This window comes from Pezoporus flaviventris, unplaced genomic scaffold (genome assembly GCF_033815535.1).
Source record: "Pezoporus flaviventris isolate CSIRO_AGI_PZ_B2104156 unplaced genomic scaffold, CSIRO_AGI_Pfla_v1 ptg000015l, whole genome shotgun sequence".
In the NCBI taxonomy this organism is placed as follows: Eukaryota; Metazoa; Chordata; class Aves; order Psittaciformes; family Psittacidae; genus Pezoporus; species Pezoporus flaviventris.
In genome coordinates this window covers 16,075,541-16,101,082 of record NW_026892563.1, presented here as the reverse complement: position 1 = coordinate 16,101,082, position 25,542 = coordinate 16,075,541, and the positions used below count along the sequence as shown (strand labels likewise).

The 25,542-nt window shown below is 39.4% G+C and overlaps 3 protein-coding genes across 7 annotated transcripts in view; 2 read left to right on the top strand and 1 right to left on the bottom strand.

Moving 5' to 3' along the window:
- The first annotated feature begins 423 nt into the window (after window positions 1-423).
- On the top strand, window positions 424-9,237 carry RIPPLY3 (ripply transcriptional repressor 3). The gene is made up of 4 exons (XM_061453581.1): window positions 424-744; window positions 3,175-3,244; window positions 7,241-7,308; window positions 8,519-9,237. Exons 2-4 carry the CDS (start codon window positions 3,224-3,226, stop codon window positions 8,661-8,663), a joined length of 234 nt encoding a protein of 77 aa, XP_061309565.1. The 5' UTR covers window positions 424-744; window positions 3,175-3,223; the 3' UTR covers window positions 8,664-9,237.
- On the bottom strand, window positions 8,614-22,963 carry PIGP (phosphatidylinositol glycan anchor biosynthesis class P). 5 transcript variants are annotated; one of them, XM_061453577.1, is made up of 6 exons: window positions 22,913-22,963; window positions 22,619-22,713; window positions 21,066-21,138; window positions 19,877-19,995; window positions 18,396-18,475; window positions 14,800-15,020 (listed from the first exon to the last, which is right to left on the bottom strand). In XM_061453577.1, the coding sequence occupies exons 2-6, from the start codon at window positions 22,698-22,700 to the stop codon at window positions 14,874-14,876; spliced, it is 501 nt and encodes a 166-aa protein (XP_061309561.1). In that variant the 5' UTR covers window positions 22,701-22,713; window positions 22,913-22,963; the 3' UTR covers window positions 14,800-14,873. The 5 variants fall into 5 exon arrangements, with proteins under 5 accessions (XP_061309562.1, XP_061309561.1, XP_061309560.1 ...); XM_061453578.1 differs by lacking the exons at window positions 14,800-15,020; window positions 22,913-22,963 and adding an exon at window positions 8,614-8,712 and having other exon boundaries at window positions 22,619-22,803; XM_061453576.1 differs by lacking the exon at window positions 22,913-22,963 and having other exon boundaries at window positions 14,803-15,020; window positions 22,619-22,805.
- An 834-nt stretch (window positions 22,964-23,797) lies between these two features.
- TTC3 (tetratricopeptide repeat domain 3) overlaps window positions 23,798-25,542 on the top strand; it is a 69,797-nt gene continuing 68,052 nt past the window's right edge. The window contains exon 1 of the mRNA XM_061453603.1: window positions 23,798-24,070. Within this exon, the coding sequence (XP_061309587.1) occupies window positions 23,996-24,070 (75 nt within the window). The 5' untranslated portion in view covers window positions 23,798-23,995. The remainder of the gene's footprint in view (window positions 24,071-25,542) is intronic.

The following is a 25,542-nucleotide window of genomic DNA, read 5'->3' as shown; positions in this document are numbered from 1 at the left end:
CGCCCTTTTCCTTTTCTGTATGTGCTATGATTGATGCCTGTGGACCCTGGACAGTTCGGGCCTGGAGCAAGCAGCCCAGCTCTCTCAGCTTCCCTGACACCTTTCAGCTACCGCCAGCGTCCCGCAGCTCAGCCCCTGCTGCAGGAGGGCCTCCACCAGGGCACCGAGTGCAGCCCTGCCCATGGCGCACCCTCTGCTCACGACTCCGGTGCAGGCGCTCTCTGCACCCCGAGCTCCGCGCTGCAGCCCCCCCTCTCATCGGCTCTGTCTGGTGCCGGTGCCGACGCCGCCACCGCGGGGGCAGCCAGAGCAGAGCTCCCAGAGCGGGCCCTGGCCCTGAGGCGAGCGCTCCCCATCCCTCCCGCTGCCCGCTCGCGCTGCCGACGCCAACCGCCGCGCCACGCGCCGCTCCCGCGCCCCCTGTGAGTCCCTGCTCGCCTCAGCGGAGCTGCGGCTCCCGGGCAAGGCCTGGCGAGGGCTCGAGGCTCCCTCGGTGGCTCTCGCCGCCAGGAACTGAGGCTCCGGGACGCGGGGTTTCCCCTGGCTCCGGTGCTGAAGGCTCCTCTCTGGAGCTGCTCACCTCGGGAAATGACCCAAGATGTTAAGAATTAGACCTTAACAAATTGAATCCCAGACTCTGCTCCTGAAGACCACTTCAAAAACATCAGAACCCGTCTCACACTGTTGCTTTCAGCAGTCTTAGGAGTGCCAGGCACCCAACACAGCCGTGTAATTTGAACCAACGTAAGACAATGACTTTCAAATCTGACCTAAGCTGCTCCTCGTCGTAAGAAAGATATTTAGATTTAAGCAAGATCAGTAGAATGCACAAAAACCCCGCGCAAATTTGTATATACAATGTTTTCTAATGCAAAACAATTTCAGGGGAAAATAATGCTTCCAGGAGAATGTATCCAGTGGTTTTCACCTGTGAGTCTGGCCCCTCCTTTCCTTCTTGCTGACTGGACATGTGCTCCTTCCAGCTGGATCTCAAGAGAGAGCCGCAGGGCTTACCGCAGAGGGATTTGACTCCCACCGAGAATTTTCAGTGTCCTCTCAAACTGACTGACTTGATGGTTTCTTCAGCTGTTATCAGCTAGAAGGGACCTAATTCATACTAAAAATCAACAAACATTCCATGTTCAGCAAACAAAATTATTTTTTGCTTTCTGGGAAGAAAGTTCACAGCAGAAACTAATTATATGTGGGAGCTGACTCTGTTCCCTTTGATGTCAATGCGTATTAGCACCAGTGGAAAGAGAATTCAGCTTTAGGTTCTTATAATCCTCTCACGTTATCTGCAGTAGTTGGGAAACAAAGGAAACAAAGTGAACTGCAGCAATGAACCATCACAATAAAAACCAGATGATGCCAGCCACCAGGTAATATTTGTTCTTGCACAGTGTAACAGGCTACAAATTATGCATGTTATGAATGAAAACAGTGGGAAGAAAGTTTGGAAGTCTATTTCTATTCAGTATTTGTAGGCTTAAAACATATATTGTATACTTCAAAAGATTCCTCAAATTGATGGCATTCATAACCGTGATTCTTTTATAGACAAAGTAATCTTTCTTGACATAAGCTTTCTTCTCCATTCATCAGATAGCAATAAATTAAAGGAACATCCCTGTAGTCCTGATGAAGTCACTAGGCATGCCTTTAAAACCTCTCACCTTCACTAATTTTGGTATCTTTTTTTAAGTAACGGCGTGGAAAATACTTCAGTACTTTAAAAATTATTGTACATTTTAAATTCTCTTCGAGTCTCTGTTAAACTTTTTTTAGGACAGGGTATGGATGAGTTTTCTCAGAACATGCAGAAAGTGTATTTACATCGTCTATTTCATATAGAGCAAATACAGATTTTGTAAAACAGACAGAAAGGTAAAGGCCTGGATTATTTTCTATGGGATTTGCTAACAAAACAAAAAGCCTACGTTTCCCTAGCAGTGCTGTCCCCAGGACAGCCTGCCAACCTGAGAGCCCCATCTTTGAACTCTTTCAGTGAGTCAAAAGAAATCTCATTAAGGACAGTTTCTCCCCTTTTACCTGAGGCCGTGTTTGTTTTAGGTAAATTAAGTTAAAGGAGGGGCTGAAAGGCCCAGGCAAGAGCCCAGCCACCAGGCTTCAGACCATCAAATGCCATGGAGGGTGCAGCTGCAAGTCTCCTGCTCCAGGCCGCAGTGCAATGTGTCTGTCATCGCTCCCAGGGCACCCAACAGCAGCAGCAGCAGCGCCCACCACCCCGGGCAAGGGAGCACCCAGCGAGGTAAGGCAGGCACAGGGAGACCTTTTTTCTGCAGCTTCCTTTTAAAAACCGACTGTAATTTTAGCGTTGAATAAACAGAAAATAATTTCCAATTTCAGACGGGCAAAATGTTCCTGAAAATGTTTCACTTGCAACAGGTATTTTATTTGTTTTGCTGATATTTAATCCCTTTCAGTCAAATATTTCAGAACTTATAAATGTTTGAAGTAACTGAAAATTAATGTACGAAGTAAATGAAAATTAAGATTGTGACAAAAAATTATTGTTGTTACTGTTAACAAAATATTGTTGTTATTATTATGTTTATTGATCCTTCATATCTTTCCCCAACTGTATGGATCTGTTACACAGCAGCAGAGGTGGAAAGTAGTTTTAAAAAGAGCATCCTTAATTGTAAGTACCTGCTGCCAAACAAGAGGCATATGTAGCATCTACCACTGCACATGCTCTCTTAAACTAATTAGATCAGATTGCCCATGTCAGCTGAATGCTGGAGTTGCTTGCTCAATAACTAACCAGCCAGTCAATGCCAACATGGAATCTGTATTTAGACAGTCTGTCAGAGAGGGAGGGATACTTTTTATTTTGTAGCAGTGCTGCATAAATAAAAAGATTTCAGTATCAATTACATCATCATTTGGAGTTCAATGCAGCTGCTTTGAGTTGTGAAATAACACCTTAGTTAAAAATGTGCAAGCAATTGTCTAGTTTGTTTAATCACTGTGGACAGAAGAGAGACTAATATTGCCATAGAAATCAGATTTACCAAATCAAAATGTGTTAAAAAGAAAAAATTACATTATTCCAAAAGATGCCAGCAGAATCTAACAAAAGAAGCTGTACTGTATGGATATTTTCAGAAGAATTAACTGTAGGAGCACTACTCTACCTTAATTTTTCAGCAGCCCTGCCTTATGGAGGCCCTGGACGATCACAGCCAGAGACAGTGAGATGACAGAGAATCAACAAATGGTGAGACTAAATTCTGAAAAAAAAAAAACAATCCCTTATAGAAAACAGGTGCAGAAATTGAAACTATTTGAACACAGGAAGTGAAGTGAACCTTTCTTCAGTGTTAGGAAATATGGTTCAAATTAAAGTGTTCTGAACATGATAATGGCTAAGAGTATCTCTAGTTTTGTATCACATATAGAATCATTATCAGTTCTTAAAGAGCTGTAGAAAGCACTGCTTACTCAACTCTTATTTTAACAGCAGTTTTTATTTACTTAATTATAAGAAAAATAACAGTATCTTCAGTTTGAAATTTACAGGCCTATTCTGTAGTGGTATTTTGTGTATAGGGGGAGTTGGAATGATAATTACTTTAAGATGAATTTAAAAAAAAAATGGACTTTCATGTGCACAATTTTATTGATTGGTTTTTCTTGGAGGGATATTGCTATAGCTAAACCAGTTAGGAAATGAACACAAAACTGGATTTTAAGGTAGCTCTTAATTGCCAAGAGTGTTTGAAAGGCACTGTGATTGTTAAATTTATTTAATCATGTAGGAAGATTTGTTAGGCTCAAAGAACAAAAACAGAGATTGAAGCACATTCAGTCTTGGTCCCAAACTTTAAATACCTGTTGAAATGCCCTGCTTAGTTCTAAGCACCTGAATAAGTTTTTGCAGCATTTGATATGCAGTCACATCTTCAACTTTTTACCAAAGGCTCAGCATAATAAAACAAGTCTTCTTAATGCAAGTCTTTAAAAATTCCTGATTTCTATTATTACATTTTAACACCTGCATCACCTCTTTACCTTGCACTTTTTATCTGCTGATGATGGAGACTGTAACTGTACACATCTGAAGGAGTGACTTACTCTTCCCTGCAGGCGCCTTATGAAAGCCTAAGGAAGAATGCCCTTCCCAGCAGTGTTCCAAGTTTTGCCAGAGACATCTGTAAACTGCTGTGGATAAAAGGAGTCTGACTCTTGAGAGCACATGCTTACAGGGAAGATTTCAAGAAACTAAGGTTTCTGAAATCAGGAAGTTATGATTTATTACTGATGTTATGGTTTTGGAGAAAATTTTATTCAACCAGCTCAAAAGTTTTAATTTACACTTGGGATTCCACCCACTTGAGTGAGAAAAACAAACCATATAGGAAGTTTGCCACATTCCTGCTCACAGCGTGGCATTGTTTCAATCTAAGCTTAACTGTAACAATTGGTTTCAATTTTTTTACTTTTCTCCTTCCTGCCAGAAGCTTCTCAGATCCTTCTCAACTACACTTTACCTCACATCCATACTGCTCCAGTATCCTAGATGTCTCTGTAGCTTGGGACCTAATGAGGACTAAAGGAGGGCTTTAGGAAGCCCTTGTATTTTTTAACTGGGTCACAGAGAAGGAAAGATGCTTAGATACTTTGTGTGGTGCCTAGGTGGGAAGAGTTGCTAATGCAAACCTACAGCCCACAGGTGTGGAAGGCAAGTATCTTCAGCACAGTTACTGAGGTGTCTAGCAGGTGGCCTTCAAAGATAGATTAAACACAATGGCTTTGCTAGTTAGTTGCATGCTGCCTACTGTTATTTTCTGCAGTGCATACATACAAATGCCAATGCTTTACAGATCAGTTGACACTCCAAATACTGGAGTGAAGCAAATAGAAGTTTCAATATCCTCTGTGTAGTAACAAAAAATAATGTTTAAGAATATACATATAAGAATCTAACCTGAGAAACTGATTCAAGAAAAAAGTGATGAAATATGAAACTACTGCTAAAAAATAAACTAATATTACCTCTATTGCCCAGAACATGTGTTACAATATTCCCTATGGTTACCTACACATAATATCCTTTTCCTTGTATAAAAGTAACATTTTTCCTACTACTTAAATTCAGTTACATTATTTATGACCAAATAAAAATGACAGAGTAATTTAAATTTACTATTGTATATCTATAACATAACATAATGAACATTTTCTGCTGTAGAGAAATGGAGTTAGATGTTGCAATTGGCTTTTATTAGAATCGCTTTTCAGAAATGGTCTATTTTAGCATGAGAAGGAAAAGCATATAATGTGTGTTTAATCAATATTATTATTACATATAGAATTATTAGAAAATAATATATACTCCAAACAGAAGAGAGTAAAAAATATAGGTCAATAAAAAAGGCTGGTTTAATTTTAATGTAAATATGAAAGGAGAAAAATGGTATTTAACACAGACATTATGATCACATCTACAGTGTTCAGCCAGATCAGGAGTCCATTTTACTTAGTACTGTGGAAACAAAGCAAATAAGTCTCCTGATTAAACATAAAAAAACCCTTAAGCAAAAAACTAATAGCCTGAAGACAAATCATTTTGGCTACAAGACAAACAGGTGGGTATGAGAGCAATAGGCCAACATAAAAGGTAGAGGTAATTCTGTAAGATCTCTTGCTCAGTCCACAGCCTGGGGCTTTTTGGGGCCCACCAAAATATCCAGGCTGAAGCCTACTTCCACTGAAAGACAGATTAATTACTCTGACATTGGCAAAAGTCGTCTTTGTTTGTAGTACAGTGGATGGTTTCTAGATTCTGTTCAACAGGAGTTCTACTACAGCAAAGCTAAGTATCTGTATTTTATGTAACATCAGGTTGATAGGAGGAAAAAAGTCTTTTTGGTTTAAGATATGGAAGAAAATACATGCCTAGAAGAGGACCCTAGAAAGGGCCCTGTGATTTTGGGAGATGCTTTCAGGTTTAATCCTAACAGGATTTAGTAACATTGACAATTACAAATTATCGAGTTTCATTCTGACCTTAATTTGAATGAATTTATTTTGTGCTAAATTAAAATTTGATACTTAAAATATATGTTTCTACCTTCCCTATTGTATCAAAATGCTTGCTTTTTATTGCTTGTTGCATAGAAATATGAGATGCCAGCTGGCTCTTAACTGTTTGGACTCTTTAATGTGCTCGTGTGATCTTTGGTTAAGCTTGAACATTCCAAGTCCAAACGATGGGTCAGTGTACTTAAGAGGTATTTGATAGAACTCCCTTGTGGTTTAACTCCAGTTGGCAGCTAAGTACCACGCAGCTGCTTGCTCACTGCAGCTCTCCCACACCATCTCCAGTGGGATGAGGAGGAGAACAAGAAAAAAGCTAAAACCCATGGGTTGAGATAAGAACAGTTTAGTAATTGAAATAAGATATAATAATGATTATAATAACAATAATAATTGTCATGAAAAGGGGGACAATAAAAAAAGAAAGACAGAAATAAAACCCAAGAAAGACAACTGGATGCACAGTACAATTGCTCACCATCCACTGACTGATACCCAGCCTGACCTGAGCAACGACTGGCTCCTCCTGGCATATTCTTCCCCAGTTTATATACCAGGAATGATGTTCTATGGTATGGAATATCCCTTTGGTTAGTTCAGGTCAGCTGTCCTGGCCATGCTCCCTACCAGCTTCTTGCACTCCTCCTTACTGAACACGAGAAAATAAAAAGTCCTTTACTTATAGTAAGCACTACTTAGCAACAACTAAAATATCAGCGTGTTATCAGCATTATTCTCACACTAAAGCCAAAATATATCACTGCACCAGCTATTAGGAAGAAAATTAACTCTATCCCAGCTGAAATTACAAACCCTAACTTCCCATTCCTTTAAACTGACTGAAAATAGATTTTTCCTTTTCCAATCACTGAACTTGCATTTGGTGGTGTTATTAGCTTATCAGTCACTACAGTATTCCATGAGAACTTCAGCAAAATGTACAGCTTCATGGCTCATAAGATGTACAAGTTCAAATCCCTTGATAAATGTGCAACTATTAGCAGACTGGACGCATTTATTCTCTGAAGTACATTTAGCCAGAGTAAAACAACAAGCAGCACAGATGAAAAAAATTAAAGCAACATTGCTGTAGAATTTTATGGTTAGCTGTAGAAATAAAAAGTGAAATCTTCATTTTTAGCCTGTTCTAATTAATAAAAATGTCTCTTTACAGTCAGAACTGGATGGTCAACTAGTAAATTTTAGATCAAAAGGAGCCCTGGGATTTCAACATCCAGTCAGGTGAGTTAAATCCTATCACCAGATACAGGAAAAGTGACACCTTCCAAGAAAAGATATATTTCTTCTCAGGAGAAGTATTAGGTTGTCCCTGGAGTATCTCTTTTTAATAATGGAGTTTATCTACTCACCAGACTCCATGGATTTTTTTTTTTTATCCCTCCATGAGGACTGATACCCAGGCTGAAGAGAACCTGAAACAACATGGTAAAAATAATAATAAGAAAAAAGTAATCTGGAAAGAAATAATGCTCTTCTGCCTCATCTAATATGATAAGAAGCCCACAAAGCCTAAATATTAATTAATGTGAACAGCTGCTAATGGAATGTGACTTGTTATAGATCTGTGTCTTAAGGTTGCTTAAATTTGCTCTTGAATAAAAGCTGAATTGCAGGTGAAACTTTTCCTGTGCTTGGGGGATTTATAAAGGTTTCCACTATCATCTGGATTCTTTAAGGCTTAATTATGTAGAAACTCCTGATTTGGACTTTAATTTAGAGGAGGAAAATTAACAGAGTATCCCTCTTCTCTACATGCACTTGTAAACAAGTTGTAGAACCCTAAAATCTGTGTGACCTTTATCACTGTCAAATTTAACTGAAATAGGGACAAAGTGAATACCTATGCACAAAAAATGCATATGTGTACAGACCACATAAGTTTTTGCTTTAGTGAGAAAGCTGGAGAAAACCTGAAATGTAAATTAAGACATTTATGATTTCAGTACAAAACAGTATGAATTTTGAAAGAAATCTCTCTCAGCGTATGCTGCCTCCTCCCTCCATCTGGAGACACAAGATTCACTCAGATCAGCTGCTGTGCAACAGGCAGCTCACCCCAATCTTAACCTGGTATCTTATTCCAGAATCCCAAAACACTCCTCAAACTTTACCCATTGCATGGGACACTTCCATTGTGAACTGCGCTAGAACCAAACCAAACAATCTCAAGCATGCATCACTGCCCTGGCAACACTGTACCAGGGTGGGACCTTAGATAAATTCAATACGCAATATGCCCAAAGCAACTAAGATAACTTAAAATCAACATTACCTTTTATTAAGCAACTTTATTTTAAGAGACAAGGAACCCTACGATTTTTCTCTCTCCAAAGAAAGATAAAAATAGACTTTAACACTCAGGCTAGTTTAGCTTAGCTGCGAAAGCATCACAGAGTTTTACTTTTTTTCTTAAAATGTGTTTTCTTACTAGACTTTATTTGCCCAAGTCCAAATCCCAAAAGTTTCTTAATAACATCGGAGAGAAGATTCTGGCAAGTTTTCCAGTACAAGCCACAATTCACTTCTACAATGATGACGCTGACTCTGAGGAAGATGAAGAAATCAGTTCAGCCTAAGAATGAGCAGTGGGTCAGCCTTGACAAACACAAAATAAAAATGAAAAAACTTGAAAGATAAAAAAAGAACTGTCAGAAACATACGGATAAACATCTGACCAAACAAAGAAATACATCAAAGCTCAAACTATTTATAACTATCCTACCAGAAAGAATGAGTGAATGCAACTGGAAACTAAGAGGAAATCGTTTTGTGTTTTCAGAGACTTTTAAATAAAACCCTGAAGCTGAACAGAAGATTATAAGGTTTGAATCAAGTTGGTTTAAGTAACATGGATTAAGAACATTAAGAACACTGAACTTAATTACTATTTTTTACTTTGCAGTCCTGATAAAATGAAAATAGAATTGATTATGGGGCAAAATAATATAATGTACAGAGCCAAAATAACCCAAAAGCTTTGAAACATAATGTTTGAATCTAAGGAAGAAACTATTTAAAATGCAAGGACTATTGCTTATTAGCTCTGGGGGAATGTTTATTCTGACATCAGGTTCTTCCCTGTCATTGGAGAAGTGCCTTAGTGTCAGTCAGAAAAAAGTCATTATTAAAAACTATGAACGATATGTTAAACCACTATGTGCTACCTTTTTGTCTTCACCAAAATACATAAATCTTATCTCTATAGCTTAGTGCGCTTGAATCTATGATTTTAATATAACTGACCTACTGCTTATTCTCATCTGGTGAGGCTTAAATATGTATCCTACTACCTTGATATTTCTTTTAAATTAATGTTCAGGAAGACTTAAGTTACTGATCTTCATAATTATCTACAGTAAATGTAGACACATTTATTCCAACACTGTTATTTCACTAGCAAAACCTGCTTTTTCAGCACAGTTTGTTTCATTCAGAGAATTGGTATAACCTGGTCCACTTAACCTTTTGTTTGCATAAATTGTGTATGCTCAGAGATTTTGCCAGTACTTGTCTTGCTGTGCCAGCATTTTTTATTTAGCTCAAGGATTAGACACTTAGCCCTGCTATGTTTCAATAATTATTATGCTTCGGGTACCTTATCTCTAACAAAACTCTCCCCGTAGTTTCTCCAGAGACAAGGCAAAGGCAGAATCCAAGATTCTCGATCTTTTCTACACTACTGTTGGTAGGTCAGATGGCTGTCAGAGCCACTTACCCTGTGTGTCAGGTCTTCCTCTTAGCACAATGAACTATTATTAAACAACGTGATAGTGTTTTAAATTCTTAGGATAGCAAATTCAGATTCCAACTGAATTAATATATTAGAGGATTTTTTTACAATTTTAATTTACATACTAAAAAGTAGATATTAATTAAATTTACACAAGAAGACAGCATCCTGTAACATACGAAATTACACAAACCAGTTGAAGTTATAAACCCTGGTGTGACACACAAAAATTCAACTTTCACATTTCACCCACTCACCATCTCCACATCTTCACGTCCCAACACATGGAACTAAAATACAGACATTTTAAAGGTCTTTCACTTCTCTCATATGGTATACTAAAATTACTTATGCCCCAGCTTCATCATTATTCAGTCTGTAGCACAAACAAACAGAAAAGCATCAAAGATCACTTAACAGGCTGGTGATGACATATTCTATACAGCAGTCAAATTATTGTACATAAAGTCCCAACTTCTTCCTTGCAAGAACCTCTCATCTCCATCAGTGTTCAGATGAGTTCACTCCCAACATTTGGTGTTTCATGCTCACCTTAGAGTTCTGAACAGGGCTTTTTCTCGCCTCTTAAGATAATTGTGCAGCTGCTCTGCCATATTAATCTGTGCTATGCCCCAAACCAACCTGGTTACTGCTGAATTTCTCAGGCCTTCATTGAGGATTACTGGAACCTGGATGGGTATGTTGAAGGAACCAACTCCATCCCCTGTGGAAATGGCAATTACCACATGATCCCCACATAGCACAGTGCTTCCCAACACACAACAGTGAAGAGCCATTTGCCTTACACAGACATTGTCACCATTTAGGGATGCATTATGTAAAAGGCACACTCTGTAGGTTCTTCCTTGCTAATCCTTACCTTTCTGTTGAGACCATGCTGCCTCTTACTTTCTCCTTTATAGCTCCAGTGCCTGCCCTGCAAATGCCAAGCAGTGGGCTGTGGTCCCATTTTTAGAAAACACCAGTTTTCTAACCATTTCTGACCACTGCATGCTTGCGGACATAGATGCATGGCAAGAGCGGGTGTTACTACTGTTGCAGGATAGCAATGATGAACTAACAGCTGCAGGAACACATGAGATAAATGGAGGCCAGCTTCAGCTGCAACTGAGACTTATCTTCCTGTATTTAGGAGAGATTTTTTGAGCTGGAGGGATAAGTACCACCAAGGTGGAACTATGTGATGATGTTGAGGACTGGTTATTAACTCCAGACAGCTGGTGGTCAACCAGTCTGAACTGGCAAATGTCTAACTGAGATGCACAAAAAAGCCTCCTGGACTTGCTGGCAGCAGCATGGCAGAACACTGCCAGGTCCTAAGTCAGTTTTTGGTTGATGAAGTCTTCTGAATATTTTGAGAAATAGACAGCACTGCCTTCAGTGTAATAACTATTTTCCAAGACTGTTGGTCAGTCAGAGCAGCTTCCAGTAGGGTAACTAGTAAAACAGACAATGCAAGAACACAAGATACAGTGTAGACAGTGGCCATACATACTAACAGAACCACATCAATACTGGATGGGGCACCTTATTCCAAGTTTTGTGGTAACACGAATCTTAGAATCTGAACATTTTTAACTTGTTCAGAATTTCCAGATACAGCAAATCCCAGACAAGAGGCCACTGAGAAAGTGCAGATCAGCTACCCAGAATGAGAGTGATAGGTCTACTGTATCTTGGAAAATTATATTCATATCTGACATGAATGGAATAAAGAGGGGGGGGGCGGGGAAGGATGATCAAGTACATAGATTACACAAACAATGAAACCAATCAGAACTTTTCAGCCTGAAGATGTGACTAAGTATATCAAGGCCAGGTTGGTGCCACAGGGCTTTGAGCAACCTGGTCTAGTGGAAAGTGTCCCTGCACATGGCAAGGGGTTGGACCCTTCCAGCCCATGGAAACCACAAACCATTCCATGATTGTGATTCTATGATAAAGATTGTCTATACTACCTTGAGTGGCTTGGAGAGAATGACTGAATATGAAATTTAAGTAGCAAGAAGCAAGTTCAAAACAAAAGGAAGTAATACTTAACCCAACTTGTGATTATGCTGTGATGTTCTTGAAATTAAGAGTTTACCTACTTATAAAAAGTAAATTAAAGATTTTCATGAAAAAATATAAACATATAACATCTGGTTCAGAAGCTTCATATTGTTGCAGGCTGGGGAAGCATTCTGGGGAAACATTACTAGCTTCTTTCTCTAATCTTTGCTCTTACTATTATAGCAGGCATCATTAGCCAGTGTTGGAGGCAGGATATTAGCCATATTTATCTTTGGTCTCCCATGAAACAGCCATTTTAATATTCGCAAACAGGCTACATCCCCAATGCATCAGATGTAGATTTCATGACATAAGTAAGTGCTGTTAAAAATCCACACCTCTGGAACAGAAAAAAAATATCTTAATAAAAGTGTGTTCTTTAAAGCAGTAGAACAGACGCTGTTATTAGACAAATGCTGTTGGATAGTGAATGTCAATATTGCCAAAGGCTGTTAGAAATATTCAAACAAATCATCTTGCACATCTGCTAAAGTCTGACAACATTGCATTGGTCTGAACTGATTCCATTTCTCAGTCTCAGCTACACATTCCGTTTGATTTCTCCTGTATTGTCAAATTCCATTTCAAATTAAGGTAACATTACCATACTATTTACCTGACTAGCAATATTTAACTGCAATCATTAGACAAAGCCAAACCTGTATTATCCTTTTCCTGTCAAGCCAGCCATTTTGATTTTTTTTTTCTTTTTGTCAAATAACTGTCTTTTCATGTTACAACATTAAAGTACCCTTATTTGCACACTAAATAAAATATGCATTGTGATCCCTTACAGGTTGTTAATAATTAAGAGAAGACTAAAAGTGAACTAATAGAAATATAGCATCTCTATTATTTGGCTGGAGTTAACTTTCAGCTGTCAGCTCTGGTTTGTTTCTTCACCTGCAGTTTGACCTTGCTAAGATTTCAGTAACCTCAAAATGATCCATCATTTACAGGAAAAAGATAACAAAGCATCCCCATATAGTAAGTCCATCATGAGCTTACTACTTCAAAGACAAGACTAGAAACACAGCATTTTACAAATTGATTTGTTGGCTCAAGATCTCTGTTCCACATAACTTCCCTTAGTAGTTCACTTCCAGCAAATGCTACCTTTTGATTATCTTTGTCTAAAATTACAAGAGCAAAAGACAAGTTCATATTCCACTTGTACATGAATGCTGGGGAGTTATTCAGACAATGCCTACACTTTTATATTTCTATTGCATGTATTCATGTGAAAAATCAAAATTAAAGTATGCTCATAAAACAGTCTTGAATTCTACTTCTAAGATCTTCCAAGACAAGATCTTGGAGGATACATAGATCCAAGGGAATAATATCCTTGCATGACATTAAAGTTCTTTGAGTGTTCTTTATAAAATAATGCCAAATTATTACTAGTAATGCAGTAATAATTTGTATTAAGGAAAAAACCAACTATCACAATCACATTTTTTTCCTAAGCTACATTTATACTGAGAGAATGACAACAGCAGTAGGACTGAGTTGCCACAACTGAGAAAAAGCAATTTTCCAAATAGCAGCTTTATAAGCTCAGGAAGCAAAATTCACCCCCTTCTCTGAAACATATACTACTTAAAATTACATTCAATATAATCGTGATTTTCAGACTGGTTTAAACTATCAGCTGATTTAAGCAAAAGGTTGAGATTTAAGTTGATACAGAAACTGCACAGCATGCCAACAAAATTTACTTTGCCAATTTCTGTGTAAGGGAACTGGCAGAACAAGACTAAATGCTTCCAAAACTTTCTCCTCAGAATACAGTTCCATTCATGAATAGAGGGAGGCATATAAAAAAAACATTCATCTCAGTTGTTTTAGAGCTGACTGGAGATCTAATAGTACAGCAGCAAGCAGGACTTTGAGTTAAACATTTTAGCCACTCAGACTCAAGTGCCGATGGAAAAGATGCATTATGGAACAAAATTTATTTACACAAAATCATTTATTAACTGTTCTGTTTGTAAGTCAGAAATGCTTTATCATTTACACCCCAAAATGAAACTGCCTGGTAAAGAAAGCAAGTACTCAAAAAGCTGTTTTTTCAAAAGAGCTTTAGTGGTAAGTTTCCGTTGGTGGGAGCTTCGGCATGAATGTGAATTAGGTATTAGAGAAACACTGTATTAAGGCAAAGAACTCGTAACTTCTTATTACTCTAATCAAAGTTATCAAACTGAATTGCTAGAGATTCAGCTAAGATATCAATGTTACACTCTCATGGCACAGAATGCTGGAGCAGGGGAGAAGAGGAAGAAGAGTCAAACACTATTTAGACTACCTCACATTACCTCCATTCTCATATTGAACGAGAGTTGGGAAGTTCACTGTTTCTAAAGTTATCGCTTCTCCTCCTTAAGGTATATTTTTAGCCTAACTTTTCCTGATTTAACTCACAGCATCTCAAGTCCCACTAAAAAGAATGTAAAAACCTGTTACTATTACTTTACCATCATTTCTTGTATACACTTTACTTGCTGTTGGAGGTAGAGTTGCATTTTTAATGTTTATAGTCCACCTTGCATGGAGGTGTACCAATGAACCACCAGAGAGATCTGCACTGTGGAACTAAAACATACATTTTCCACACTCCTGCTCTTAGAAAAGCTCCAGGCACACTACCTGCTTCATAGGCAGTATAAGCCCGCCCGACCCAGGACAATTTTTAACTTTACAGAAATGCTGCTTGCAACAACAATATAACCATCTAATATTACAGCTTTCTGATTCATATGAGACGGTCTTTGATGGCACTTACTGGTATATGAGCTTTGCCATAAAATATCTAGAGTAATTTGTTACTTACGTTTTTGCTTATATCCCCAATCACAAACAATGATTATTTTAAAGATCATCAAATCAAGATGACAGCATTTCATAGTAAGCTAAAATATTTTTAAGACAGCCTGTACACTTCAGAATGCATTAGGTAACAGCAAAAGTGTACCTGCGTATCTCAAGGAGAAAGACAACTCCATTTCACTGCTGCTGAAACAAGTTCTTTCTTTTCCTGCAAGGGCATCACTTTTATGTCTAGAAACTGAAATAACATTTGAGATGCTGTGTTGCTTTTTCTTTCCTTTTCTTCTTCCAGCCATCCAATCTGCAGGAACAGTAAACACAAACATCGTGCTAACCTCTTACTCATGTGTGCCTGCATATTTTACTTCATGGGCTTTATACATTTGAACTTCACAAAAGATCATTTACCTCTTTTGCTGTAGCTCACTGTTAACGTCAAAGTGGCAGATTCTTCTACCAATGCTTAGAATGAAATTATGCGGCTACACAAAGAATTTAGCTCTTCTACTACTTCACATGCATACACCATACATTTGCACTGAAGCATCCATGCTTATGGCATTCAATACAGTACAATGAAAAAGACCAAAATCAGTTTCAAGATAGCTTCCCTTTTTAAATCAGTTGCATGACTCTCTTTCAGTACTTCTCAACTTCAACATCATAAACACAGTCTGTGTTGCTACTACTCTTCTCCTTACAGCTAAGGTGGAAAACAGAGAGACATACTCTACCATGTATACACAAATTCAGCAACCAAAGCTCTATTATTACCTTTGGCATATCACCTTTTCATTCTAAACAGAACAGCTTTTTTTTTTTGTGACATGTCTACATAGACATTCATTCAAACACCATTTGGGGGAACCTGCTTTACAAGATCACATTTATAGCAAAATGTGTAAAATACCATCAGTCTCCAATATATAAAAACTGCAGAAGAATCCTAGAAGGTGCATTAAAATGCAAGGCTGCGGTTTCATCATTTATTTCAGCAAGGACAATGCAGTTGGTGTAACTCTGTTACTAGAGGTTGTGCTATAACAGTATATCATGAGGAAGTCAAAAGGGTGAAAATGGGGGCAAATTTAGGGTTTTGCCTTTATTTATTTAGTTTTTCTTCAGTCTCTGAGAAGAACGGATACCCGATATCCCATCTGTAAACAGGTATGTTTTGTAAAGAAAGGCACTAGTAGCAACACAGTTCAATCATTTCAGGTTTGGTTTTTTTTTTTTCTGAATAATATTTAAGGCAAAGTCTATATAAAACCCACTAAATAACTACAGCTGTAAGTGTGCTGTACATTTACAAAAGGGTGACTCTCTCTTCTTTTTGCCAGCAGAGTTGCATATCTTTTCCTTAATCACAGTCACAGGCAAGACAGTGAAATGACGGATCCCAAATACCTGCAATTCCCTACAATGCATTTGTTAGCCCAATGACAACAACAGATTTTTTTAGACAACTGGCTTTATTTTGATCACAGAGGCAATTTCTGAAGTGTCAAACATTACTCTTAAGTTGAAGAAAAGGTCACTACAGTGCCTTTGAAGCACCACTACACAGTAGTGATAGAAAAGCAAAGATTGAGTTTCATGCCTGCAAGTTTTACTTAAACAAATGGCCCCACTTTGCCTACTCACTTAAGTACCTCTGTTAGTTTTCCCATAATTGTGAAGTCTGCAGTTAAATGAAATGGCAGATTCATCACTGATACAATCTTTGTCGAAGGCTTACAGTCCTTTAATTTGTGTGCTTTCAGGGCTTGAGGGCATTTTCCAGTAGCTTTTCTTTATCCTGAAGGGATTTGGGTATCCTTAACAGGGGACTAAATTAATCCCTACATCAAATGATACCAGAAACGTGGCCTTCACTTGCTGTCAATTTAGAATTAAAACCGAAATTGCCTTCTCAGAAAGCAAAAGGAATGCAGAACACAAGTAGAAATTACACAAAAAAAAAAATTACAGCCAATAGTTCAGTGTCTACAACATTACAGAATTCACAAGAGTAAATACACCTTCATGTCTGTTGATCACAAAATCTTGAATCCACCCCATATATGTTTGAGCACATAAATTAAAATTAACAGAAGGGCAAAAGCATGGCAGGAGGGGGAAACAATAGCAACTGGGGGCAAACTGAAAAACAAAAGTTCACAACCATGCCTATAACTATCAAACAAACATTGTACCAATCTGCAGTCATCAGGCTTATGTACAAACACTCACTCTTGTGAAATGTCCCCAAACAACAATATACCTAAAATTTACCATTTCAGAGTGAAATGTTGAAATGTATTTTTGCCTTTCTTAAGAAGGTATTTTTCTCCTACCCGCAACACCTAGCAGGTTTGGGTTTTTTCTTCAAACACAGGTGGAAAAAAATAGCAAACTACTAAAGAGGATGAAAAAACAACAGATTTTCTATTTATATTAGATTGACTGTTACCAGGTCTTAAGACTTCCCACAGCAACTGATGGTTGTTTTGACCATTTTCTAAAGGAACTGGCTAAGATTCTTCACAGAAATTTTCAAAACTTTATTACCTTTTAATGAAATAGTGATGTTTTTAACTAAATTCTCTGCTGGTCAGAAGTTGGCTTACAGACCTAACAAACAATAATGAAGCTCTATCCCCTGGCTTTCATAACCAAGCTGAATAACCTTGACTGCTGAAGATAACCAGGTGTGTGACTCTTGGACGAAAGGCAATAAAAACTTTCTCTGCACAGTAATGCACACCTGAAAGAAAATCCACTGTTTCAGAAACATCTGAACCACTGCCATAACAAGTTACTGCACCTTCTGCTATAACCTACGCTATAATATGGACCTGCCTGTTCCTGTGTTTCCAGAATCTAGTTTTCAGTATTCTTAAGAGTGGTTTAAAAAAAGTCATTTCGAGATTTGTTTCAGAAAAATCTTCACAATCCACCTTCCTTATTTCTGGCAATCTTTGCATTTCAAGAAACCCACTGGTCTGGGCCAAGAGGGAGGAAATCAACATATTTTGCTGAGTAAATAATTGTGTAAAGAAAAGTGGACCACTATACACCTTTGCCCAGAACAAATATCATAGAATCACAGGAAAACCACTAACTTTAACAAGCAAAAGTTGGCTACATTTTATTAATATTTACAGATAAGAACTGTATATTTACAATGTAAAAACTTCAAATTAACATAACTTCCATTTGACCAGTGGAACACATTTTCCCTCGCTGAATTCAAAGAGAAACAGAATTACGCTATGTTTGAAAGCTATTTCTTTCATTCGTGGAGGAAAATTACAAGCAGAAATATGCACACAATAGAACATTTTAAACTCACAAGAATGGTTAGAGAAATTAATGTGGCATAATTCTCATACCACGGCATGTTATTAAGGTGCATGTATAATAAAATCAAGCCATCTCAGGGAAATATGTAACCATAAATTTAGTTAGATTCAGGGGAAAAAAAAAAAAACAACACAAAACCCAAACAAAAAACAAAAAACCCACAAAACCCCCAACTTTCTTCTGCAAGTAGAAAGACACTGGGTTACTTTTAGCTTGGAGAGGTTTTGATTTTCCTTATGTAACACTTGTACTACTCCTTTATTCAAACAGATCTTAATGACTACCTACTACTGCGGATCCCTTTTTCAGAAAGGAAAAACATTCTGTTTACTTCACTGATGGAAATATCCCTCAGTGCTGGAATTGCTTCTTCTTGGAATTTCTTCTGCTGCTGCTTTTTTGCATAGTTATCTACAGGAAAGAATAAGAACATTTCATTTATTATAGATTTTTTTTTTTCCTTTCAAGCAACATTATGTAATGAAACACTGCATAAATTCATCTGCTATAAGTAATGCTGAAAAGCCCATCTTGCTGAGGTATAATAAGATGGCCATCAGAAACACTTTACATCAAGATGTCTTAGTAGAGCCCCTGAAGAAATCAACCCCACCCTCCTGCTGAAATCACTCTCTGGGACTTGGTTTAAGATGCTGTATGACATCAAATCTTAACTATCCAAGGATAAAAAGAACAAACAAAAAAGCCCAGACTGAATAGCTCAGCCTGTAGTTTGAACACTGTACTAGAATTTTTGCTGAGAGATGCAGTCCACCCTCCCTTTATCTTGGCTGCTTGTTCCCATCATGACACAGCATCCATTCCTTTTTTACAGATGCGTTTTGAACACAATTACAGAACTTCTCCCTCTGAAAAAGGAAACTTTCAAATACAGTTGTTTTTCAAACATAGTAGGTACCCTGTCCCACCCGCCATACAGTCACACAAACTCTTGGGTTGACATCAAAAGGGAAGGTGACATGGGAGTGTCAATGAGAGCCCAGGAACACAAAGGTGACTAAATGGCAGTTCTTGACAGCAGCATTGGAGTAATGCATTTGAACTACAGCCTCAACGGATTGCTTTTCCTTAGTAGTGCACTGTAATGTACTACTACTATGTACATAGTTTGGTGAAAGAATGCAACTTCAGCAGTTGCTTTAGCAATAGGTAAATTTTGTGCCAAATTTTGTTGTCTGTGTTTTTTCTGACACCTGCAAATAGGAAGTGGAAGTGCATGTGGAAGAAGGTGCAGCTGCCTGGAGAATGTTGTGAATGCCTAGAACATGTCTCCTTGGCAGGAGTAAAGGCTACACAAAAGCTGAGAGAAAAACTGAAGAACAGCTTTTTTACACAGGCAATCACTGACATATTTAATCATGCCTCAATACCACAACATCCTCCTCTGCACCACATTGACTCTTCCTTGCCTTCCCACTTCTGCCACTGCCACGCAGGTAGTCACACCCTTCTTCCCATGACACTCTTCACTAGTTCATAATGCAAGGTGCTAACCTTTCAGATCTTTACATGCCTAACCCCTGTTCCTCCAAAGTGGTCTGTTTTACCAACAAAGTACTCTTTGCTAGTTGGAAACCACTACAATATGATGGCATAGAGGGAAGAGTCCGGCTCATGGCTATCTTTTCATTCTAGTCCTTCAGTACTTCCAAGAACTCCTTTTCTAAATCAAAGTATTTAAAGGCTTAAAATTTGGTTTATATTATATAGAGCTACATATATACATTTACAGAAATTACCAGTTGAGTATCAAAATTAAAAAAGCCAAAACAGAAAAACCACTAAAATTACCTGTAATAGTATGTGTGGAGTTAAGTGGAGCTGTACTCATCATGTTAATACCAAAAAGTAATATATAACCAATTCCTACAGCAACCAGTAGATACACCGGCAAAGCAACTGCCCAGTATCTGAGGAAGAAGGTTTTAAAATTCACATATCATAATAACAAACACCTAATGATACAACAGTTTTAATATAGCAGTTGTTACTGTATCTCGCACAAACTCAGCCAAGAGGAGAAGAAAACACCACCTCTGAATAGAGGCTGTGGCCTCTCCCATTATTACTGACTGCAGAGTCACCAAAGCTAGTCTGGTATAGATCCTCAAATAGATTTCTTACCTATGTGTTGGGGGTTTTTTAAATTATGTTTTGAAGATACACTTTGTGGTTAAAAAGAATACTATCATTGTACCACAGACAGGCCTAAGGAAAAGGGATGAGAGGAATCATCCCAGGAATAACATTCCTCCAGAAAGTCTCTTAGGGAGGATGTTGAAAAACTGGAAAGATATGTCTTATACATATGGAAAAGACAGGAAAAGATGATACAGTACTGTTGTTTTATATGGAGAAAGAAAAGTATTCAGCCACTGGCCGCTTTTTGGCCAAAGTATGGGGCTCAGGAAATACTTAAATCTTTAAATAAACATCAAGGGGTAACATTCAAAGTTAAACAGGGGAAGTTTAGGTTAGATAAAAGAATGAAGTTTTTTACTGTGAAGGTGGTGGGGCATTGGACCAGGTTATCCAAAGAAGTGGTAAATGCTCCATTCCTGGCAGTGCTCAAGGCCAGGTTGGATGGAGTCTTGGGTGACACAGTTTAGTGTGTGTAGTTCCTGCCCATGACAGTGGGGATGGAATTAGATGATCTTAAGGTCCTTTCCAAACCTAACTACTACTATTATGATTCGATGAAGTTTACTGTATTTCCACTGGCAAAGTTCCTGAGAACAAATTTATCACAAAACATCCAAATACTATCGCTTTTCTCACCATAGACACTTATCTACATAAAAAAATGCTTCAGAAAGATTAGAGTCCTTTATCATCAAAACCTGGATTAAATACAGGGCCACTATATAAAAAAAACCACAACCAAACAACAAAAAACCCCAACTTTTGTTATTTGAGGATATTTAAGGGTGTCCGACACTTACACATATTCAGGCGAAAAAGTTCAACTGGCTGAACTTACTTTTGAGGCCAGTATGTTAGTCCCAGTGAGAACAGCCAAGTCTCGGGAACATAAGCCCAGATGAGGTACAACACTGCATGAAAGAATTAAAGAGATCACAACAGTACAATTGATAGCGGTTTACACTTCCTTCCCTAGTTTTAGAGCAATATTTTGCTTTTACACTATTTAAACCAAAGTAGCTCAACCAAAACATTGTAGAATATGCGTCTCAGGCACAACACCTGCCCAACACAGGGACAATGTTTTGTAGGTGGTTATATGGTGTCATTTTTATATTTGCTTTAACATTTACTTTCTGATGTCCTGTACAGACAGACAATTTCTTGCAAGTTGAATGGCAAAACAGAGAAAGCCCTCAGTAAAAGGATGTCAAACGCCTCTCAATGTGGAAAACAGCAGAAAATAATCACACGGTGAATTATGTGGTTGAGAAAAGTTGGTAGAATTACAGTGCTTGGATAGAACTGGTCAGATGCTGTTACTGGAAATACTGCTGGCAAGATAATCATTTTCATGTTAACAAAAACAATAACAAGAAATTTTGTTTCCTAACAAATACAGACAAAAGTTTAACAAAACTTGAGGGGAACAGATTAGTAGCCAAACAGTGACACAAGCTGTAGAACTGCAGTGGCTTCCTGTAACAGTAACAGAAATCAAATACTTTCATTTCTTCTTACTTTTTAAGGGTGAGAAAGACTTACGGTAGGATCCTGGTTTATTGTTTGAGTACAGTATAGTTGCAGCACCTTGTGCTGAAAAGGTGCCCTCACTCTCTCAAGCCTTGGTCCTATGGAAGCATGCAGGGTATTTGCCCCACTGTTTAAAGGATGGCTACAAAGAGGATGGAGACTCCCTTTTTACAAGGAGTCACATGGAAAAGATGAGGGGTAATGCGCACACGTTATTCCTGGGAAGATTCCAACTGGACACAGGAAAATTTTTCACAATGAGAACAACCAGCCACTGGAAGAATCTCCCCAGGGAAGTTGTGGGTTCTCCAACACTGAATACTTTTAAGATCCAGCTGGCCAGGGTGCTGGGACATCTAGTCTAGGTCATGCTTTGCCAAGAATGGTTGTGGTACTCTATGATATGACAAAGCATCTGTCACATCAATAAAGAAATACTGGTGTAACCCTAATCATTCTCCATTGCTGTTGGCCATAATGACTTTTTTAATTTCAGTATTTGGGTGGGGAAGGTTACACCACGAGCATCAACAGTAGTTACTGAGTAACAACCATGTATGCAATTCAAGTAAAATAAGCTAACAAAAGAATGCAGAGAATTTTGTAATTTGTCTCTGTAATACTACTAAAGGTCCCGTAATAAGGTTCAAAACAGACAAAACACGAAGAAATTACAAAAAGCAATGACAAATCTCTGTAACAGCAGACAGGTTTGTTCATCATAGTTCACCACACACCCTTGCAACAGACGGTGTCATACAAGTTTGATCCTTTCCAGGCGGTCTTATCGGGAACTACATTTGCCTCGTAAACAAAGCAACGCTTTCTGGTGAAGTACTCAGCACACGGTATACTTACTGAAGCCAAACCACGATCCTAAAAAAAGAGCAAATCCATATATTGCCCTTTCCGGCAGTGGGGCTGGAGAGTTTTCAACCATGTCCGTCTCTTCCCTCAAACTACGGGGGGAATGGGGGCGGGAATGGAGAGTGCGGAGAGGAGGGGAGGACGGCACACAGAGGACACGGTCAGACGCTGTCACAGGTTTCCCGGTCGTGGGGGCACGACCCCCTTCTTTTCAGCCCCGCCCGCGGTTTCGCTCGCCCCACACACAGGAACCGCTGTGCTACCGGCCTACAACCTCCTCCCCACCCGGCCCGCACCCCCGTCCCGTCCCCCTGCCTCCTCCCTTTCGGGGTCACGGCCTAGCCAGGGAGGAAAGAGCAGGAAGCAAGCGCGCCTCCGCCCGCACATGCGCACCCACAACCCACAGCGTTGGGCCCTCTCGCGGCAACCGGCGCGGAGCCTGTGAGTTCCCTGACGTCAGGCGGCAGCCAGCCACTCGGCAGAGCGCCGCTGGGTGCGGGTGGGAGCTGCTGCGGGCCTACGGAGTCCAGGGGTAGCGGCTGAGGCGGCGGCGGCTGGTGAGTGGGGCGGCAGCGGCGGCGGCGGGTGCTTCCCACCGCCCCGTGTCTCGCTGGGCTCCTGAGCCCCCTTCGTCCATGTGGGGCTGTGTCCGGGAGGGTGATGCCCATCTCTGCGGAGCTGCCGGCGGAGTGACTCCGGGCCCAGTTCGGTCAGCCTGAGGCGGGCACTGGTGCTGTCGGCGCTGAGAGCAGCGGCGGAGCTCCTCCAGCTCGCTGAAGCTCTTTATTGCTAGGAGGAGCGAGCATGGGCAGGGCTGTCCCGACGGGAAACGCTGGGCTGCGACACGTCAGTGGCGAGCCTCGGGGTGTCACGGCGGCGGGGAGCCCGGCCGGCTCTAGCCTCGCCTTTGGCGGGACTGCGGAAGGGACGGGCGCTGCCAGGCGAGCCGCCGAGGGATGCGCGGCCTGGGCCGGGGCTGCCGCGCTGAGTCTATCAGGCGGGGCTGCCCGGGGCTTTAACTCTGCTCACCTGGGACGTGGCAATAGCTCTGGGATGCCGCACCCTCCCCGGCTGGTAAGAACTGCCACTCCCTCTGCTGCCGATCTGGTGTGAGGGTGCGCGCTGGAGTACTGTCTGGCATCGGGGACTTGGGAGAATGTCAGTCGATTTAACTAGCTTTTGACTGATTCGTTAAGATATTGTTTCGCGCATTAACCTATGTTGTGTGAAAACAAGAACACATCTTTCGTGAAACTCTTGCAAAGAATAATTTAATGTTGTGATCATTTCAAGTCTTGCAAAGCATGTGTTAGTTGCTTCTTCCCTTCATGCCTTTCTCATCATTCTTTTCTCTCAGGATCATGTACCATGGGTGAACCTGTATTCAAGTCTGAGTCTGCAGGCCTGGCTTTTTATGCTGGTCGTAAATCTTGCTGTGAATTGGTAAGTAGGATTGGAACTAGATGAAAAACTTGCAAGATGTTCCAGTGGAGTTTATACCTATATCTGATCTGCAGAGTAATTGCTAGTGTTGATTAATTCAAACTGATGCAAAAGTACCTTACACCACTGTTATTCACTTTCAGAAGTACTAAATTGGTGTACAGCATAGATACTGTGTATCCTCTTATTGAGTAAGTTTTATTTAGTGCATATACAGCTATGTGAAACGAGATGGTGATGTACAGGTCCTGTTAGGAGAACTTGACCAACTGTTTGGCTGTGTATCTAGGCCATATTGGGGATGCTATATCTCCAAGTGACAGATTCACTTCCTGTAACTGCAGAGCAATCACAGCTTAGTTCATGTAAGTTCAAGTCTGCAAATTAACAGCAGTGTTCACCCATTCTGTGTTCTTGTCATGTCTTACAATTTTTCTCTAGCCTTTTGTGCCCAATAAAGCTTCTACGTATTTAGTTGTTTCTTTCATTGAATAAACTGTAGCACTCTTCTGTTTTAATACTTGCAAGATTGCTTTCCTTTACTGTTATTTTCCCTGGCTTGCTATGCTTAAGGAGCCTTAGAAAACACTATAGTAGTTAATCTTCTTGCTGCTTGGAGAGTTCAGTTATGAGTTATTTATTCAGGTGTTGCTGCTGCAAAATGCAGGCTAGCTGGCCTAGTGTTATTCTTCCGAAGCAGAAATTAAAAGTAGAGGTAAATTGAATTTACCATTCCAGTACGGAGTCTCATTAGAAATTGGTTAGATCACTAAAGATATTTTTTTTCCCTGTGTGTTCTGTGGACAAAATGAAGTACTTTAAGAGCTGTGTTAGCATAAGATACTAGACATTTTATCTCTTAAGGTGATGTGTGTGCTGTGCTATGGAAAGAAAGCGCTTGGTTCTGTGCAGGTGCTAAATCTTGGTTTTCAACTTTGCTTTGATGGGAATACCACCTTGAGCTTGACATACAGAAGGGTGTGTGTTGGGGGTGTGTGTGTGTTTTGTTTTGACTTTAAATACTGTGCTAAAATCTGCTCTGTGGAGTGGAGATGTTCAGTCATCTTTCAAGACTAACTGATTTTGAAATAATTTTTTTTTTCCCTCTTTCTCATTGGGTGTCATGGTCTGTTAAGTATGTCAATGTTACAGCAACTTATTTCTGAGAGTAAGCTTTGACTTGCATGTAGCACTCTGATAGTTCAAAAATGCTGCTTTGGGTGAAATCACATGATTGCTTGTCATCACCTTAGGTCAAGTTAGTAACTCATCTTTGCACATAGTAAGTCAGCTTTGCACATAGCATGCTAGTATTTCCAGAAAGTATGCCACTGAAAAAATAAAGGTCTGCCAAAGCGCATCTTTTATACTGGTCTAAGTATGTTCAATAATTACCTTTTCTTGAGAAAAAAAGTCAGTGACAGAATGTAAAAATCGCTCTCATCCCTCCCTTCCCCTGATGTAAACAATTT

What these genes read in the sequence shown, in the direction of transcription:
- RIPPLY3 (XM_061453581.1), top strand. Translation starts at nt 3,224, where the DNA reads ATGACAGAGAATCAACAAATG. An exon ending in TGACAGAGAATCAACAAATG is followed by an intron (nt 3,245 to 7,240) that starts GTGAGACTAAAT and finishes GTCTCTTTACAG; the next exon opens with TCAGAACTGGATGGTCAACT. An exon ending in GGATTTCAACATCCAGTCAG is followed by an intron (nt 7,309 to 8,518) that starts GTGAGTTAAATC and finishes TTTTCTTACTAG; the next exon opens with ACTTTATTTGCCCAAGTCCA.
- PIGP (XM_061453577.1), bottom strand. Translation starts at nt 22,700, where the DNA reads ATGGTTGAAAACTCTCCAGCCCCACTGCCGGAAAGGGCAATATATGGA. An exon ending in AGGATCGTGGTTTGGCTTCA is followed by an intron (nt 21,139 to 22,618) that starts GTAAGTATACCG and finishes TCTTTCATGCAG; the next exon opens with TGTTGTACCTCATCTGGGCT. An exon ending in CTCCACACATACTATTACAG is followed by an intron (nt 18,476 to 19,876) that starts GTAATTTTAGTG and finishes TCTTTCCTGTAG; the next exon opens with ATAACTATGCAAAAAAGCAG.